Source organism: Erithacus rubecula (assembly GCF_903797595.1).
Source record: "Erithacus rubecula genome assembly, chromosome: 6".
NCBI classification, from domain to species: domain Eukaryota; kingdom Metazoa; phylum Chordata; class Aves; order Passeriformes; family Muscicapidae; genus Erithacus; species Erithacus rubecula.
Genome location: NC_136688.1, coordinates 30,157,010 through 30,176,079, shown reverse-complemented (window position 1 = coordinate 30,176,079; position 19,070 = coordinate 30,157,010). Strand labels below are relative to the sequence as shown.

At 38.9% G+C, this 19,070-nt stretch overlaps 2 protein-coding genes across 2 annotated transcripts in view; one reads left to right on the top strand and one right to left on the bottom strand.

The window, feature by feature from the left end:
• The window catches only part of AVEN (apoptosis and caspase activation inhibitor), a 79,852-nt gene extending 61,783 nt beyond the window's left edge, over window positions 1-18,069 (bottom strand). Inside the window, exon 1 of the mRNA XM_079307671.1 lies at window positions 17,757-18,069. Coding sequence (XP_079163797.1) covers window positions 17,757-17,978 — 222 coding nt within the window. The 5' untranslated portion in view covers window positions 17,979-18,069. The remainder of the gene's footprint in view (window positions 1-17,756) is intronic.
• CHRM5 (cholinergic receptor muscarinic 5) overlaps window positions 1-19,070 on the top strand; it is a 47,027-nt gene that overhangs the window by 18,868 nt on the left and 9,089 nt on the right. The window lies entirely within an intron of this gene.

Here is a 19,070-nt window from a genome sequence, read left to right as displayed (position 1 = left end):
TAAAGATGTGTTAAAATTTTCACATATGTTAAAAAAATTATCAGTGAAAGTTCAGAAAATAGTTTGTTTCTACCATGGCACATGAAATAGCTATGAAGTAACAACCCCAGAAAATCAGAAACATACAGCTTAACCACATTTCTCTTAGTTGCCTATTCAGCTACACCATATGCTACTAACATTGTCACCCACCTTCCTGAAAATGAGTCTTCATCAGTACAAAGCAAACACTTCTCCTATGTATAATGAAATAAAGTAACTACCCTCTTGCCACATTGTCAAATAACAAAAGATACAAGCTGAAACACATTCTAGAAGATAAGCCAGATACAAACTTTAAAAAAGTATTAGTCGTGTAAAGAGGATTAGGACTTTAAATAGAATTAAACTATCTACACGTTACTGTGCAGTGCTCTAACACAACATGATACCACAGGAGGTACAGCATCTATCTGCTGTGCCTCGGTTCCAGATAGTAATGCATCACCATTTGCACATTTCATTGAAATTTTCAAAGTGTGGAAAGTATGCAAAAACCCAGCTGAAAAAAGTCAGGAAACCTTCAGATTATTTTGCATATCAGAAGAACAAAAAAAAAAAAAAAATAAATAACCTATGCAGTATTCTGCATAAACACCAAAGCACTCAAACAACAGTGAAAGGACCAAGCTCCCCTGCAGAGGAACTTGCACAGTTTGTGGTCTTCTGCCAAGCAATGCATTTTTATCCTTTATGAGAGCCTGTGACTGCACTTCTCTTCAAAGGAAAGCAAAGTGCATAGTACAAACGACCACAACGTGCAGCCTAACAGAGCAAAGAAATACTTTAGTATACTAATTCTACATACAGGGTTGGGGAAAGTATGGTATTGAGAAAATACAGGGAAGTGGGTTTTTGTTTGACTTTTCTTACAGATGAGAACACATTGATGCACGTGGTTCAGGAATGAAGCTGTTTAAATGAAGTAAAAACATTGTTCTGAACAAGTAATTTCCCCTGAGATCATCCTTCTGCACTTCCCTGGAACCCAGAGTGGTTTGGACCAAACCCAGGCTGAAGTACACAATGGAGAAAGTGCAACAGTGACCTCTTGCATCCCGCTTCAATTACTCAACCTCTCTTCACTGTAAGTGCAATCAGTCCTAGCATGTTAAGCACACGTGTTCAAGCACTCAGCAGGAATTGAGATCACAGCCCTTTAACAAAACAATACTCAAAGTGCATTAAAAGTCATTCCATTAAGACTTTCTAAAACTCTACTTATTATTACCCTTAGGAAGCCACAGGAGCTAGAGTTCATAGCCTCCTTCCTGTTCAATTCTGGTAACACTGTAGGAAAAGTTCAAGACTCTCTATTTCTGTCAGTACTTAGAATAGCCTACAGTAACAGAAACGTTAGATGTTCAGCTTTCCTTTCTTTGGGCCAACTGCTGTTCCCTATCATACACTGTCCTGCAATATTAGATTTCTGCTCTTACTTATTTTGTAGCATTCCTCCCAATTCTCTTCCCAGTATGTCCCTTTACAGTATGTCAACATAATTTGAGCTTTTTTGTTAATATCTTATTTGCCTTCTTCATTTCTTTCCCAAATTATCTTTAGAAACTCTTCAAAATTATATCGATCAAGTGCTATTTTTCCCCTTTGATACTTAATCTCTGTATTACTGTTTTGAATATTGCAGATACAACATATTCACATTTCCTTAATCTTTACCATTCTTTATTAGGGACATTCACCTACAATACCCGAGACATCATATGTATCCACTCAGAGTCACAATAAACAGTCACTGCCATATGGGGAGTCCTGCATGTTCATAGACATTCACAACCACTGCTGCTCTCACAACAAGCAGCAGCACATACCAATTCCTTGAATAAACTTCTGTCTTGATTCCCTCTTCCCTTTGTGGAAACTGCTGTGCAGCTGTGGTCAAGTGCAAGGACATTCAAGCTTATCTAGATGTCTCAATCCCATTTTCTATTCTCATCAGGCTAAAAGGCTAGCAAGACAAAATGAAAATATTCTCTGGGTTGAATCTGATCCAGACTATCAACTGCATCATGAATGAGCACGTATCTTTTTCCTCATTTATATTTAAAATACCAAGGTGTATGCACAGAGAAAATTTATCTTTTGTTCCTCATTCTTACTTTGGCAGCATCTGTTAAGGCCAGATTTTCACAAAAAGAACTTCTAAGTCAAAGGGTCAAAAACCCATATATAATTAAGCAACAAAGCTATTCATGATCTCTACACCTTAAATTGTTCCACAGAATATGCATATGGATGCATGTATGCACGGAAATTAGTAAGGCAGCTTAGCTGATATTGACTTTTCAGTGGTTCCTCTGGGCAGACATAAGTGGAAATGTTCAAGACTGTTACTCTTTAATGTTAGAGACAATCATTAATGACTTAAATTGCTCTTGGAAAGACACATTTGCTTTTAATTTCATGGTTCAAAGTTATTGGTAGTGTAACCAAACAAGAGCAATGAGATTACACCAGGAATTATTTTAGTACATTACAGATACAACACAATCTCAAAAATAATTCATTTTTTAGCAACAGTGCTCATTAAATGCACTTTATTTACATTTAAATCCAAAAAGGTACATGATAATTCCTTGATAGGTTAGTTTATGTATTACCATGATTGACAGGCTAATACCACACAACAGTTATACATAGCAGAAAAATCTTCAAAAGTTTTCTAATTTACACATTTAACTAATTACAACATACATATATATATACATATATCCCTCTTCTTGTAAGCAATTATTTGACAAAGGAATGCAACATCTGGTTATTGTGGTGCAAATTTATTGGACTCTCTAAATAATGAACTGGTATGGTATATTAAAGAAAAAGACTTTATTAAGAACTATGGCAAATGGAAGCAGAACTTGCTGTTCAACTGGACCAAAACCCCACCTCCCAAAATATTCTTTGGACTCTTTAAAGTTTAAACATGATCAAGCATCAGGGCTACAAGGTGTCCTGCATCTTTCTCACAAATCATTATTAACATTTCCACATGCTATAGACATATTCTGCACAAATCTTATGCCTCACTAAATTGAAATGAGAACTTCTATTATAGGAGCTAAATCTCTCCCTTAGTTTCACTAAGACAGGAAGGGAAAAAAAAAAGTGTGGTACAGGCAAACAGCTTGGTTACACTGATTTAAATGGCAGACTACCTTCTCTTTTAAAGACCTAGAAAAGAATCAATAAATCCTGATGCTCACTCTTCACTGCCCTCTCAGAAACACCTCCGTGACCTGCTAGTACATATTAGCTGCATGGTCCTTCAAATGAGAGCCTTCCAGGGGCAAAACAAACCAATCTAGCACATACTGCTCAAGTTTGCACTGTGGTTTTCAGAGACACAGTTTGAAAACTGTTGACTTGTAGATAAATTAAACTTAATAACTATGAACTGTAGGTTAGCAAGACTTTGTTCTTGGTAAAGTCTGCCAAGTAATTATTTATTTCAGAAAGCGCATATTTGAATGTGCTGCTCATTAGATACAGGATTTTCCAAATTACAAAGCCACTAGCTAAAATTTCACTTTTAGGTTAAAACTCCAAACTAAAGGATGCTTGATGAGGTTGTTGTGAGAACAGTCTCATTATAAATTCAGTACTCATTCTGCACTAACTGGAAAATATGGTGGAGTATCAACAAGTTGCTTTAACTGCAATGTAGCCCTTTGCCTCTCTTCCCTAAGGTGTCCCATGCTGCAAACAGTGTCTGTAGGAAGTTTGTCCAGTTGCTGTCTATAGGTAATGAGATTTTTGATTTTCTAAACTTGCCAAGCTAATGCATTTTCTCCAACAGAAAAGCAACTGTATTTTTTTTTCTCTTTAAATCAGGGGAAATGATTTTATGAAACTTACTGGCAACTATGTACACTCACCAAGCAATTTATACAAAATTGTCACATGGACCTGCACAGAAGCTGGCAGCTCTTCTACCTTCAAATTGTCAGTAACTTTAAAAAGCTGATTTTTGTCTTACAAACATCAGTCAAAAATATGAGTACAAACATAAAATAGGAGCCTCTGTCTTGACAGAAATAGCAGGTTTCAAGAAAACCTTACAAAGTATATTGCCACAGAAGTTACAGCATTTTCAGTAAGATTACTGATTGTTCCTATGTATAGGTTGTACTTGGCAAAAAACAGAAGGTTTATATACTGCATACATATGGATCCACATATGTGAATGTTGCATGTATTATTCCAAAACCAAGTTACACTTAGTATTATGGATCGGTTAAGGAAATCTTCTGGAGAAAGATAATTGTATTTACCAAATCTGCTGTTCCTAAAAAGAAGTTTTTTAAGGTTCATTAGAGACTGACAATATCCTGAAACAGTTTCAATTCTTATGTGTTGATGTCACAGTATTATAGAGTAATCCAAACAGAAAGGGATTGCAAGAGGTCATCTTGTCCAACTGCCTACTCAAAAGAAGGTCAAAACTGAAATCAGACCATGTAGGCTGGGGCTTTGTCTACTCAGCTTGAAAAGTTCCAACAGTCCACTTAATCCTTAGTATTTCATTTTGTTGTTTTATTCCAGCACTTCTAAAATTAACTGCAAAAGCAGTTAAGTATTAACAGCTTTAACAATAACTTGTAAAGAACATACATGAGGAGTTAAGTAACATCAAGAAAGCAAAATTTATTGAGGGGAAATACTCACCTCAAGGCTTAAATAACAGATGTTTCAAAAGATATTGCTACTTTACTAGTCTTCATGAGGCAATGGGTAAGACAGCCTTTCTCAATAAAAGTATCTGCTATAAACTTCTACACACTGAAAAGTTTGCTTCTGCAACCATATCAATGATGAAGTAAAAAAACAACAAATTATGTAAAAAGCTCAGTCAAAATATCCATCTGCAGAACAGAGAAAAATTGGATTCTAACTTACAGAGTTTATTTCATAAGCTTGGAATGAAGTCTGCTCAAAAGGGCAAGGTTTAGAGGAGACCTCAGTTATATTGACAAGTCTAATGTTTATGCAACAACCCCTACATGCACACAGCTTTAGAACAAAAATCGAGCAAATGTGCTAAGATCAAAAACAATAAGAAGGAGCTTCAGGGTTTCTCATGCAAGGAGAAGTACGTGACAGTTTCTCAAAAGATCTATTTTTTGCAATGAAAATAGAAAAAAAATAAACTAACAACCCCCAAAAAAACCTCTCAAAAGATTTGTGCTCTGCTATATTACACATGAAAGGAAACCTCCAAGTTTACATTTTAATAACAACAAAATTATCTCTTACCTTTAAATTCAAAAATATTTGATAAGAGATAGTAACAAGTTAAATGCTTAGGACTTTTAAAAAGGCACCTATTTTGTAAAAAAAGAAAGTACACAGGAGTAAGACATTCTTTTTCTCTGTATTTCAAAACATGGAAACAGCTTAGCGATATTCACCCACACTGCTCTATTTTCAATAGTCACAGCATTAAAGAAGAAAAAATTTGGAAAGACACCAAACAGAACAGGATTGTTTGAAATGGTATCCCTAAACTGATGGAAACTTAATCAATAGTTTTTTTCTCTTTTCTAATTTTAACCTTCTGCCAGCTTCAGCTCCTTTGTCAGTTCACAGCAGAATCAGACAAGCACAAATAATGGTTAGATAGGTTGGAAGCATGCCATGAAACATGGGAACTGGGAAGCAGGTCCTTTTTTCATATCTGGGAGCAAATATCTGCTGGATTGACTAAGTGTACTTGCAAGCCATATCCTTGGTTTTAATTTCCTGCAATGTTAAACTCCTTTTTCTAAAGTAAATTTTGTTTTCTCTTTTCATTAAAGACTTAAAGATTCTCCACTACTAGTCCTTCTCACATAATACATGTGGACACAGAGGTGTCCTTTGTCAGTCTTATAGCTTTTAAAAATCCTTAGCTAAAAATATTAATGTTGATTGATTAAATTTTTAATGTAAACTTCAGTACATTTGCCACTTGTGACTGCTTTTAGAGCCGATTTTCAGATGTGCAAGGCATCATTTTAGAGATTATATACACAAGTACTGGTGTTTAGTTCACAGTGGGAAATTCTATCCTGACTTTAAATTAAAACTGCTAACATCTGTCACTTTTCCAGATCAACCAACACATAATAATAGCCATATTCCAAACACATATTCACATAATGAAAATCAAAGCTGCAAAAGGAGACACTCTACCAACTTGAAACCCTATAAAGATCCTGTATAAGAAATTCCAGATGATAGCATTTTGTTATCCTCACCCCTTTCACTACAACACTGTCAGTAGCATAGCTACTACATTTTTCATCTTTCATTACTACTGTATTGACATTTCATAAACATAGTTTCACATGCTACCAAAAAACCTCACATCTCTATTACCTCTCTATGAACAAACTAGCAGACCCAGCCATTATGCATTTTGTAAACTGAATTGCATTCTTACATTTACAGCATGGCATGTTGAAGCACTAAAACTTGAGTACAGCCTGATTTGACAATATTTCCAGTATGGGGAGTAAAAAAGGGGTACTTTTTAGGAACAATAGAGAGTCACATAGTAAATCAATGAACAGTTAAGTTATTAAAAAGATACTAAGGATAAAAAGCAGTTTGCCTGACATGCAAACAAAATACATAATTATAACCCAGATTACAAAATCCCATATCAAGAAACAAACAAGCAGGTTATAGATATATTGAATTACACCGATTATAAAAATAATTGAGTCATGCTAAAAAATATAACCATGTATTACAGCAATGCTACATGGAAAATATGCTATCCTCAACTCACAGAATTTTAAACAATTTCTGAGACCCATACTACAATGAATTTCTTTCTTTATACAGTGGAAAACCAGAAAAGACACAGAGAGTACTAACTACCCACTTGACAGACATCAAAATCTTTCTTCTTCTTTGTGTTTTAAATTACACGAGAAATGTATAGGCTGATCCATTTTCTTAGGCATCTGCAAATCAGCCAGCTCAATAATACAAGGAAAGAAGAAGTGAGTGAAACAGTAATTCATCAATCATATGAATTAAGAGATTGTAATCCCTGCCTCACGGTCAAAGCAGGACCTCCCTGACAGAATGCCCAAGTGGTGAAAAAAAGCAACAACTTACACCTTCCATTATCAACCTGCCTCACACAAGCCAGTAGCACCTTTCCTAGAACAAACAGCTGAAAAAGAGCTAATCATCTGGAGTCCTTTCAGGCAAGGTGTTGTCCCACAATGCATCCAATTACAGCCAAATGTCTGATTTGTGGCGGGTTTGCCTTTGAAAGTGATAGACTTCAGTTGAATCCACATGCACTGTAATTTAAAATACAGCTGTATTATGCACTGCATCTTTACAATGCTCCCCCAGAGCAAAAGGCAGCTACACACCAGACACCCTATTTTCAAGCTCTTTCAGTAGGATAGCTCAAAGATGGTAAAGGCAGTAGTATCCCAGAGCATGTTCTCCAACTCCTATACTACAGTCCGAGAATTAATGATGAATGTGTCTGGGGACTCTGTCTACACATCACAATGACAAAAGGTGTAGAAACATCACACTTTCTTGACTCAGGTAAGTCAGAAGCAGGACTTTTATCACCAATGTGTGCCATGCACTTGGCCTCAAAGCAGTATAATTTGGAAAGAAACAACATTTTCTCCAGCAAAAATAGTTCTGCTTATCCTGCAATGAACTGAGAATAGATGGGAACTGCAGCAAAAGAGAGGAGAGTGCCAAAACAAAGCACCTCAAAGTGATGTGTAAATAAATACAATACATGATTCTTCTGCTATTGCACAGCAACAGCATTTTATTAAGAATGTAGAAATAAATTCAATTCCCTTTTCTGCACAAATGCATTCCAAGTTGCATCTCTCACTTCCCATGAGAATGCAGGGGTGTTATGCACTCTGGAGTGGGAGATCTAATCTCTTTACTCAGCTGGACCTATTCTACTTTGTACAGCATCTGGACACTTTTTTTTTTCCAGCAGGAGAACTCGAGAAGCTGCCAGCCTATGTGTCCTGCAGATGCACAATCACCACCTACACACACCAAAAAAAAAAAAAAAAAAAGTAACACAATGTCAGTCTTTCACTCCTACTCTCTTCATGACAATACCATGTTTGTACATAAATTACAAAGGGACTGAAAAAAAGGAATTGACAGAAATTCAGATAAAAAAATATTTCAAGTTCATTGGCAGGTTACGTACCTAGGAAGTGAAAAAAAAACTTCACTGCACTTTGGATTTGAAACTGGGATGAAAACATATCGCAGCTTGAACTTTTTTCCCCATCCTCAAATCATGTGCCTCAGTAGTCACTGCAGACTTTTTTATCGTGTACTGTCTCTATGCAGCACAGGCTCTGTACCCCCTGCCTGCCTTTTTACCAGAGAACATCAGTGATAACGGCTCTGTGACATTACCCACAAGCTGTTTCTAAGGTAAAGTGTCATGCACAAAGATGATTTTGCTATATACTTTGAGAGAACTGAAAATAATACATCACCTTATTAAGAGACGCTTTTTCTGTATTATAACCAGTATTTTGTGGGGCTATCAAAGGATACAATAAGGCAAGAAAATAAACAAATACTGATAAGGTCATGAGTCTGTTTTGCTGTCTCACTGAAAATAATTAAACCACTTTTCATTATACTTCCTCCTTCAGGGTTTCATATAATTTAAATAAGATTTTTTCCCTTTTCAATTATTCAACAGAAAACAAGCATTTGTAACAGTCACTTAATTGCAATTCTTGGCAGTCAACTTAAACAAGTCAGTATAGATATTTACAAATCCTTTTGTTTTTATGCTCTGTTCTCCAGACTACACCTAATCAAATGCAAAGACAAAACAAAAATCTTGACATTTAATATTTTGTGTATTGAACTTTTTGATTTGTCAAAAGTATTAGTAAGATTAAATCGTACTGTTAAACATTCAATCTATTCCATCATTACAGTGACACAGAGTAAGCTAAAAACTATTTTTACAAAAGTATTAATGGAAATGAAGTGACATAAATGTTTGTATGTTCACAGTCTTTTCATATTGACATAGTGACCTATTGATGAAACAGTAATGAGCTTTCAGTGCTGCCTCTCAGAAACAATTTACTTCCTTATTGTTCACCTAGGTATCAGAGCTCTTCCAGTACAGGTTCAAGTTTCTAAATGCTTTTTTCAACTTGAGGGAAAAAGGAAAAAGCTAAAGCCTCCCCCCACCACACCACCTTTAAACTAAGGAAGGAAGAGCCTTGACTCAAAGGTTCTTTCATGAAAAAAAAAAAAATCTTTCCTACAAAGAGTAATCCTCTTCACTAGTTTGCTCTACTGGTGACCTTTAGAGAGATCTACCAAAGCTGAAGAGAAGCTTAATTAGCAGAAAGGGCAGCTGAGAGAACAGGTAGCATGAAGAAAAAAGCTTCTAGTCTTTATTGTACGGGATGAGAATTTTTGAAATAGGGATGAAATACTAAGACTGGTTCATAAATGTTGGATACTGGAACTCAGCTCTCTGAGTGAGCTAAAGATAGAATTAGCCAAGAGAGACATCCTATTCTGAAATCAATGTTTTGTCTAACAGGAATGATGCTCCAGTTAAAGGTAAAAACACCTCATGGAGTACATAAAAAAGAGACTTGTTTTTGAAGTTTCTACATAAAATTGTTACTGCATCAACAGTACTGCTTCACAAAGTATGGTTCTAGAAACTGTCTTAATAACTTCAACAGCAAAAAGTATTTCTCTCTCCTTGATTTTTAGCATCTCTTATGGGTAATTCAAACAGATTAGTCATGTGACTGTGACCTGGTATGAGCCATCACCCTCTACAATATGTAACTTGCAGATAAAGAGTATAAACAAAGCTTCCTCTCTAAAGTTGCAGAATACCAATATGAAACACCAGGAGAAAAAAAGTCTAGATCCTGAAAAGTTCTTATGTTCAAACCTATCTACAGCTGAAGAAAAGAGCATGACTCATATCTAGACATAACATCTGTAAAAAGCCTAACTTTAAACAAGGCTCAAACAATTCTACACAAACAGAACCAAACTTACCAAGTGTGGAAAACTCCACTTCTGTGTATTGCATCTCCATGGTTATTCTGTCACTATCCACCTCTTGAGATGCTCAGTGTTGCAATGTTGTTTCGTATTTGAACCATTATTATGAAACTGTCTCATAACTATACCAGAGTGATATAATACCATGGATGTTTTCATATATCTGTCTCTGCATTCACTCAAAAAATACTCTTAGTTATTTTTATATCAAATTTGAATGCAACTTACTGCAGACATTTTAGAAACCACCATTCAAACCTCTGACATCCTTTCCTCATTCCCCTCCAACCTTTTTTGGAAGAGGGTGGAGGGAGAAATCCTGTGAAATATATTTTTCTAAATAGTCTTAAGAATATGCTTCCCTAAATCCAACATACAGCTTGAGATAATGTAGTGAAGAATCACTGTCCAAGGTCCTCAGTGCCACACTTAAAACCCCAAGATGTTAAAATCTAATTTTATTTTGCCCTTGGTCTGGAGTATAATTCTGAAAAATAAGAGTTACCACACAAGGATGCTCCTAGACCCTGAAGTTAACTCTGCTTTAAAAGAATTGAAGAAGCTTTAAAAGTCCATTCAGAACTTTCTGAGAGTGCAAACATATCCAAATTACCAACAAGGACTGGGCTGTACCTGCTGGGATGTACTACAATCCCATGATTTTATGTGCCCATCATATCCTTACATTCTACAATTTGCACTGGTGAGTCAACTTAAGTACACACAGAGCAGTAAGTGCTGGAGAACTTTGCATCCAGTCTGCAGTGGTGAGCTACAGCCAGTGTTCAGCAGTCTGGACAGCTGGTGGGCAGCTTCAACTGTGACTCCATCAGGAGTGAAACCCCACTGAGTCCACTAATATAACACCAAGTGTAACCCACAAGGCAAATTTGCATCAAAGCCCATCCTTGACACTAATCTGAACTAAAAGCCACACCAAAAAGATTGAAGGAATTACTTCTTCTCATTAGCACAATTATTTTAAAATTTCGTCTGTATGAAAGCATTTTACTCTGAGACAATAATCCTTTAACATCCTTGCTAATAATTAGGGTGAAGTGCAAGAAAAAGAAATACTGAGGAAGGGATCATTTGCACTTCTGTGGCTTCTACAGGCATGTAACTTTTTGTTACAAATTGACAGGAACATAATACACCAGTGAAGTCAGCAAAGCAGCTGACTGAATGTGCAGTCACATAATAATGTGAATAATATAATCTGAAAAAGGACATTGAAGAAAAAAAAAAAAAACCAACAACTAAAACAAATCAAAAAACAACCAAGCCAGCAAAAACCTAGTTGTCTAGTTTGTCAGACAATCAGAAAAAAACTCAAGGCCTTACAACAGGTCAGTGAAAGAACCTAGGAAGAACTGTAGCCCAGCATCACCACTCTGTTTCTGTGAGACAAAGACCCTGGATATTTCAGAGTTAAAGAAAGAGACTGTACAGTCTCTAATGTAGAATAATCCTCTGGGGAAAGAGAAACAGGAATAGAAACTGGACCTTAAGGCAAGGTTCTTACACGCTCCAGCAGATTTATGATTTTACAGCAGTGTACTACAGTGTCTACCTGCAGAAGAGTTAAAGTCATTTTCAAAAAACCAAACAAACAGAAAAACCCAGCTCTGCCCCCCTAGACACCCTACATACACATAATACAGAGGAATTGCATACATGAAAGAACAGTGGGAAATAAATGGATGCCCCCCTCTATGCCTTACCATAGAACACTGGATCACAGAGGCTCAATCCTGTGATTGTGAAAGCCTGTAAGAAATATTCTTCCACACTTCTTTAAAGTCTCTAAATCACCACTGAATCAATCATCAGCATTTGGTCGATTTTTTTTTTTAATAAAGTGAAACCTTCTGACTATTAGACTGGCTGGAAATTCAAAACAGGGCTTCTGAAACTACCCAGTTATTTGTGAGGAAAAACAGCAGCACTGCTGTATGGCATAATTTTTTAAACAAATTCGTCACTTCAACAAATTTGATGATTTTTCAGCAGAAATACTTACTGTCCCTCACTTATGTATCCAAACAAACTCCTGTATTGTTCTATCTGGGATCACTCATCTCAGTAGCACAGCAAGATTTTTAGCCCAGAATTACAAAGCATACCCCTCCCACAAATAACTTCTTCACAGCTGTGTTTCAAAGACCCAGGGGCAAGTCCTAATAACTCAGACATACATGTGACTTTCACATGTTGTGCTGTACGTTGAGAAAACATCACCCTGAGAAGAGAAGAACATTCCAAGCCCATGACATGCACACATCTTGAGTCCTCACCAAGTAATTCCAGCCCAGCACGGGAGCTGCCAAGGGGTGGGCTGCCTGCACCACCTACTGGTACCTTACAGCACTGGTTCACTGTCCCGGATGGATGCATGCATAGATGCATGGATGCATGCATTCTTAATCTGCAGGAGTTTTAGTTCTTCTCAAGATTCTAAAATCTTCAGTTAAATATGACAGGGAGTTCTTCTTCAATATTCAAATAATTACCATTTTATATTTCCTCTGAATGAAATCCACACCACTTGACTGGATAATTTTATCTAAATAAGATTATGATTGAAAGCTGTTTCACATAATTAACCAAATATGCAGCCAGTCACGTTTTTTCTTTAAGACAGAAAATATTTGAGACAACCTGTTACCAAAAAGCTACCAAATTTAAGTAGGTGAGGACAGAAATGCACAGCCATCAAAAATATAAAAAACCCCTCAAGCTCTTTCCAAGGAAGTTACGGAGAAAGAGTCAGACATGAAGTTGCACAGCAGCAATGATATTCACCTGTGTAATAGGATGCTTTCAATACAAATCTCCCAAGTTATATCAGCAGGAAAGTTGGTAAAATATGCTGAATGAGTAACAATAAATATCACTAAACCATTCCACACTAAACAATTAGGGACTATTATGAAACTCTGGAGTCCCCAGCACTGAAAAAAACAGGTTCCTCTATTGTCTAGAAACCAAAAAGAATAAATTAACTTTGGATGTATAAACAGCATTTATGCTTTACCATTACACAGACAGCCTTGAAAAAATAAAAGAAAAAAATAGGGCTGTGATGAGTCGTTGCTCAGCAGGTCTACTGAGTAGTACCTGCTCAGTTCTACTCAGTAACCTTCACCATACATATTTTTCTGTCATGATTCCCATGTTCTTCCTACAAGCTATTTAATCTTTCAGTCATAAATTTTATTCTCAAGGCCCCAATTAAATTTCTTCCTCCTCCTTCTTGTCCTGACAAAAATGGATCTCTTTGTAGCAACCTTTCTACTTTATGGAAGATTGCTAACCAGACCTGTCCAAAGTGTCCTCTTCCCCAGATAAAAAGAAAAAAAAAAGAAAAAAAAAGAAAAAACTAATTTGAAATAAATACAATACAAAAGAGAAAGAGAGAAAGAACTAGATCCTCTTTACATCTTTCTTCACTCCTTCCCTCTGAACTTTCCCCAGCTAGTCCCAATCTTGCAAAAAATAGAACTAGTTCTTCAATGTAATGGTATCACTAATTGATACCTTCTCATCCATCAAGATGACAGTCCTCTTCTATAAAATTGCACCACAATCAGTCACACACTGCTACAGATTTTTCCTATGTAGATGTGCTTGTATTACATTTGACCTTGAATCACACCCAAATGCAGGCTGTTTCTTCCATTTGTTGAGACTGTGTTCTGCACTCCACCCTCCTGCCAGTTTAGCACTGTCTGCAAATTTTAACAGTGTATATTTTAATTCTTCTCTGGAATTATTAATAGAAAACTGAACATGAGCAGATATAGAAGGAAGCCTTGCAGAATCCCATTTAACAAAAAACAGTTTGACACTGAACCATCATAGCAGAGAAACTCCTGAGAAGGGAAGCTCTTCACACCTCATTAGTAATTAAGCACAGCTTACAAATTGATGTACATTAATTAAGTTTTTTCTAGTTGCTTTTGAGAACATTAACACAAAATGTCAAAAGATTTATTGCCTCCAAGATCTAGAAATCTATTCTTCTATCTGCACAAGTTCTGTTATAGCATTCTAAAGGAAATCAAATATATCTGCATTTGTTGCTTTTGTTACTGTGCCTCTCAACTATTTTTTTTTTCAGTTGCTTAGATTGTAAAGGGTTAGTTCACACTAATTAGGAAAATTTATCTGATGCTGACAACATTACATGTTCTCTTAGATCACTTCTATATGTGCATGGACCACAAGAATGAAGATTTAATAAATGCTAAGTAAATGTGATGCCATCTTGAAACTAACCACACATGAGAAAGACTGCACTAAGACCCATCTGTTAAACTCCATTTAATAACAACAAAATGTTTACTGCAATACTGCCCAAAGCCAGGAAATGAACATTGAAACAGACCTGCCAATTCCAACTGCACTGAAGTAGTAGCATGCATCACATGCACATTCGGTCTATCATTGAGTAGAAAGCTAAAAGAATACTTCATAAATTGCATATGTAATAAGCCTAAAGCACAAAAGAAAATCTCCTTATACCACCCCCAAAAAATGTGGTCAAGGACCATCAAAATAAAAGCACCCTATCCACAATTTCAGAAAAGTTGTTTCTATTTTAATATACTGTATCTTTTAGAGAGAGCAATTTTAAAATTCTGACAGTACATAAAATATTAATTCTGATTTAAAGTGGGAGATAATATTGGACCTTTTACTTTAGCATTATGATGCCCCATTTTACTAAAAATGAGTAATTTTAAATGTGTTTTATTTATTTAACATAGCATAGATAAGCTAAAGCAGACTAAAACAATGGAAAATTATTCAAAATTACAGATCTACAAAGAAATCTGCCATTTGGTAAACCAGCTGGTCTTAATTAGACATTCATTTTTGAAGGGAGGACACAAAATCTTCAGTAATCAAGACAGTTAAATCAACATGCATACTAGTTACAAAAAGATATAACCAGTGGAAGAACCTTCTCCCTCTTCACAAGGAATGGTTTAATGGTTCATGGTTTCTAAATCAATTCCACATATGAGAGAGGCTTCAAAAGTGGAGCTGGGAATTTACTCAGAGAGCCACTTTCTCAAGAGCTGACAAAAATCATGAAGCTTTCTTCTCTGAGATTCTGATGCACAGCTGGATCTACCATGCAGGGTATGAATACAAACTCAGCACCTGATCTCCTTCTCCCTTAGAAGGCTGCTGAGGATGGGAGAACTGACTTAGCAATTTCTGGGTCTTCCCAGGCTGTGCAAATAACACAGCTGATCACCCATGACTCAAGCCAAAGAACTACAGGACCCCTGCAGCAGCACAAAGCATATAGTGTCCAGTCTTCACATCCCCCACAAAACAGCAAACTGAATGTGACACTTTCTTCTCCCTCTTGTACAGGTCAGAAATAATGTCCTGTAGCTTCAAATGCAAGCTTAGGAGCCATTAAATTAAAACATCCAAAACACAACACTTTAAAGCTAACAGTGTTTTATGGTGAATGCAATTGACTAAGAAATATTGCTGCGAAAATATTACACAATTTAATGCCAATTTCTACTTCACTGGGAAAAAAAAAAAAAAAAAAAAAAAAAAAAGATTTTTCAGAGAAGACCCTAGCATCTCAGCACACAGTAAGGAAAGGGAATGTGGTAAGACCATCACATGCCTTGCCTTATTACCTGACTTCCTAGTTTTGCAATTCACACATCATCACATCAGAAGATTTACCCCCATTGCTGAAAGACAGCAGGGTCTTGTCTCACACAAAACACTTACTCTGGGACAAGCATCCTCTCACTGAGGTGGTGTACCCTTGTAATACAAGTCACTCTGCTGAACACAGAGAACACTAAAGAGCTGGGATTAAAAGGGAACAACTGTCTGTCAGATAAACACTGGCTACATTGATGGGAGAAGGAGACCCTCCCTGCTCCAGAAGTGGTGAATTATCAGATTGGCTCAGAGACAGAACTAAAATTCAGCAGCTGCAGGCTGGCACAGCTGGTGAAGCTGTGGGTGGACTGCTGGAAGCCAGTCCCATCCAAGCTGCTAAACACAAAATTGGTGGCAGGTGTGCTAAGATACTGTACAGTGCTTAAAGTCAAAACCCTCCAGTCCAGGAAGAATATTACATTTGAACAATCTTTAGCAGAGTTCTGTGAAAATCTTAGCTATTGATCCACTTTTAAAGTCCCAAACCATAATAGCCTTGGCCAAAAATAAAGTCACTTTGCTAGGCTAAGATGAAGACCATATCCAAGTCAGTAAAAAAGTGAGCAGTGGCAAAATATATTGCAATGTGTCCCAAAAGAAAAATTTTTAATTGCAGAGTTGACTTACTTGGGAAAAAATCAGTCCAGAATAGAAATTCCCCCAGCTAATACATGGAGGTGCTGAATTTCCCCTACATGCAGCTTATGAGGGAAAGCTGTTGTTTCACATCCAGGGTCCAAACATGTCCACAAACATCAGTGTGAATTCAGCAATTTATATTGCTTACACATGAAAGCACTGACCAGCATTCTGGGTAACTACCAATCCAGCCGTAACTTTCATCTCCCAAAACACAAGTGCTATATATCTAAATACAATAATGAAATTAACATTTTCTATTTTTTTTAATCCACCACCAAGCAGGAGAGTTCTAATACAGATAAAACACTGAGTGGGTTCAATTAAAGCCACGGCATCATAAAAGTCAAAGTGAATCTAATCAACATGATGCTGGAATTGGGGTAGCAGCTGGTCCATCTGCATTAGGACTCCCAGTGCTGCCAACACCAATTAGCATTAGGCCATCATTTTAATCTCTTTGCCAATCCAGGGACAACTATGATTTCCATGTTGCAACAATGCTAACAGAAGCAAAGCAGTCTGAATGTAGCAGTCAAAGCATTCTTTATGGAAACTCTTTTTAAAGGCACAGTGTTGACCTCACATCATGGTGAATTGGAGAACACATTTTAAAACCCCCATAGGAAATTGCCTATGTAGTTGTGGTACACAATGGTATGTCTGTGCTACTTTTAATCTGCTAAAACACTTTATAATGGGTGGAAGCACAACGACCAACTTCTATTAATGACAAATACATATCCAGTGTATCGCAGATATCCATTACGCAAGGTGTGCTCTTCACTGCGAGTAGCACAGGCTGGACAAGACACATGCGCATTTCAACTTCTGATCATAGAATCTCTAAGGCTGGAAGAGATCTCTAAAATCGTCCAAGTCCAGCCACTGAAACAACTGTGCCAAAAATGCTCAACAATTCCTCATCTCTACTTGCAAACTCATGATGTATTTTTTCAGATGCATTTTTCAAACAAGACTTTTATCTTTTCAGCGCAAAACTATACACGTATTTCGGCAAAAAGAAGCCCCGTGTATGCTGCACCGGAGTGCGCAGCCCGAGCTGTCCCGGGCCGGAGGGGCGCACAGCGCGGCTGCGGCTCCCGAGCTCTCCCGGGCATAGCACCGGCACTGCCAGCCCATCCCACAGCCGGGGCACGGCACCTGGGAGGGGAGGGCAGGGAGAGGAGAGGAGGAGCCGGGGAGGGAAGGGGAGGGTTGTGCCAGCCCGAGGGCCGCCCCGGGGCCCCGCCCCGCCTCCGCGGCGGAGCGGAGGGCGGGCTCTGTTCGCTTACCCGCCGCTGCTGCGGGGCGCTGGGCGGCGGCGCTGCCCCGCGGCCTCGAGGCTCTCGCCGGCCCCGGCCCCCGCCTCCGCGGGGCCCGTAAGCGCCGCCTCTTCCCCGGCCCCCGCCTCCTCCGCGCCCGTGGCCGTCCCCGCCGCCTCCTTCGGGAGGCCGCCGCCGGCCGTGCCGGGCCCCTTCCCTGCGGGGCCGGCTGCCGCCCCGCTCCGCCTGCATGGCCGGGCTCGCCTGCCGCGGGCCGCCGGGGCCGCTCCCGTCCCGCCCACTGCCGGAAAGGGCCGCTCGCCGGGCCCGGGGAAATGGCGGCGGCGCGGCCTCGGCAGCGCCCCCTGCGGGCGGCTGGCGCCCCGCAAGCCGGGCCGGGCCGGGGCTCCTGCAGGTACCAGCGAGCAGGGAGGCAAGGCCTCTTCCAGTGGGTGGATAAACACAGAAAAACGTGTGTCTAGTGTTTGGAAAATAGAGCTCTTAGCCATAGACAGATTAATTATGGATTGTTTAGGTTGGAAAAATCCTTGGGTATTACTCAGTCCAACTGTTAACCCTGTACTTGCCATTTCCACTACTAAACCATGTTCATAACCCCACTTGTACACATCTTTTAATTCCTTCCAGGGAAGGTGATTCTGTCACTTCCCTGGGCAGCCTGTTCCAATGCCTTACTTGGTGAAGAAATTTACCTAATGCCCAATGTAAATTTCCAGCAGTGTTTCCTCTTGTCACTTGCTACCAGGGAGAACAATCCTCACCTCACTACAGCTTCCTTTGAAGCTGTTGTGGAGCGAGAAGGTCTCCCCTGAGCCACCTCTTGTTCACACTAACCAAAAGCATCTCCCTCAGCTGGACGTGTGCTCCAGACCCTTCCCCAGCTCTGCTGCCCTTCTCTGGAGATGCTCCTGTGCCTGTGTCCCTATAGGGACGGGACCAGGGCTGGACACAGCCCTCAAAATGTGGGCACAGCACTCAAAATGTGGGCACAGCACTCAAAATGTGGGCACAGCCCTCGAGGTGTGGCCTCACCAGTGCCCAGCACGGGCTGAGCAATCACTGCTGCCACACCATTGCTGATCCAGGCCAGGATGCCCTTGGCCTTTTTGGCCAGGCTCACTCATGTTCAGCTGCTGCCAACCAGCATTTCCAGCACCTTTTCCACTAGGCAGCTCTCCAGCCACTCTTGCCCCAGCCTGTAGAGCTGCATGGGATTGTTGTGACCAAGTGCAGGACCTTTGCTTTCTGTAGCAAATGAGGGTAAAAGTAGCTGATCCCAGGCTGACAGGGTGTTGCGCAGATGCCTGCACTGCCTGAACCCCG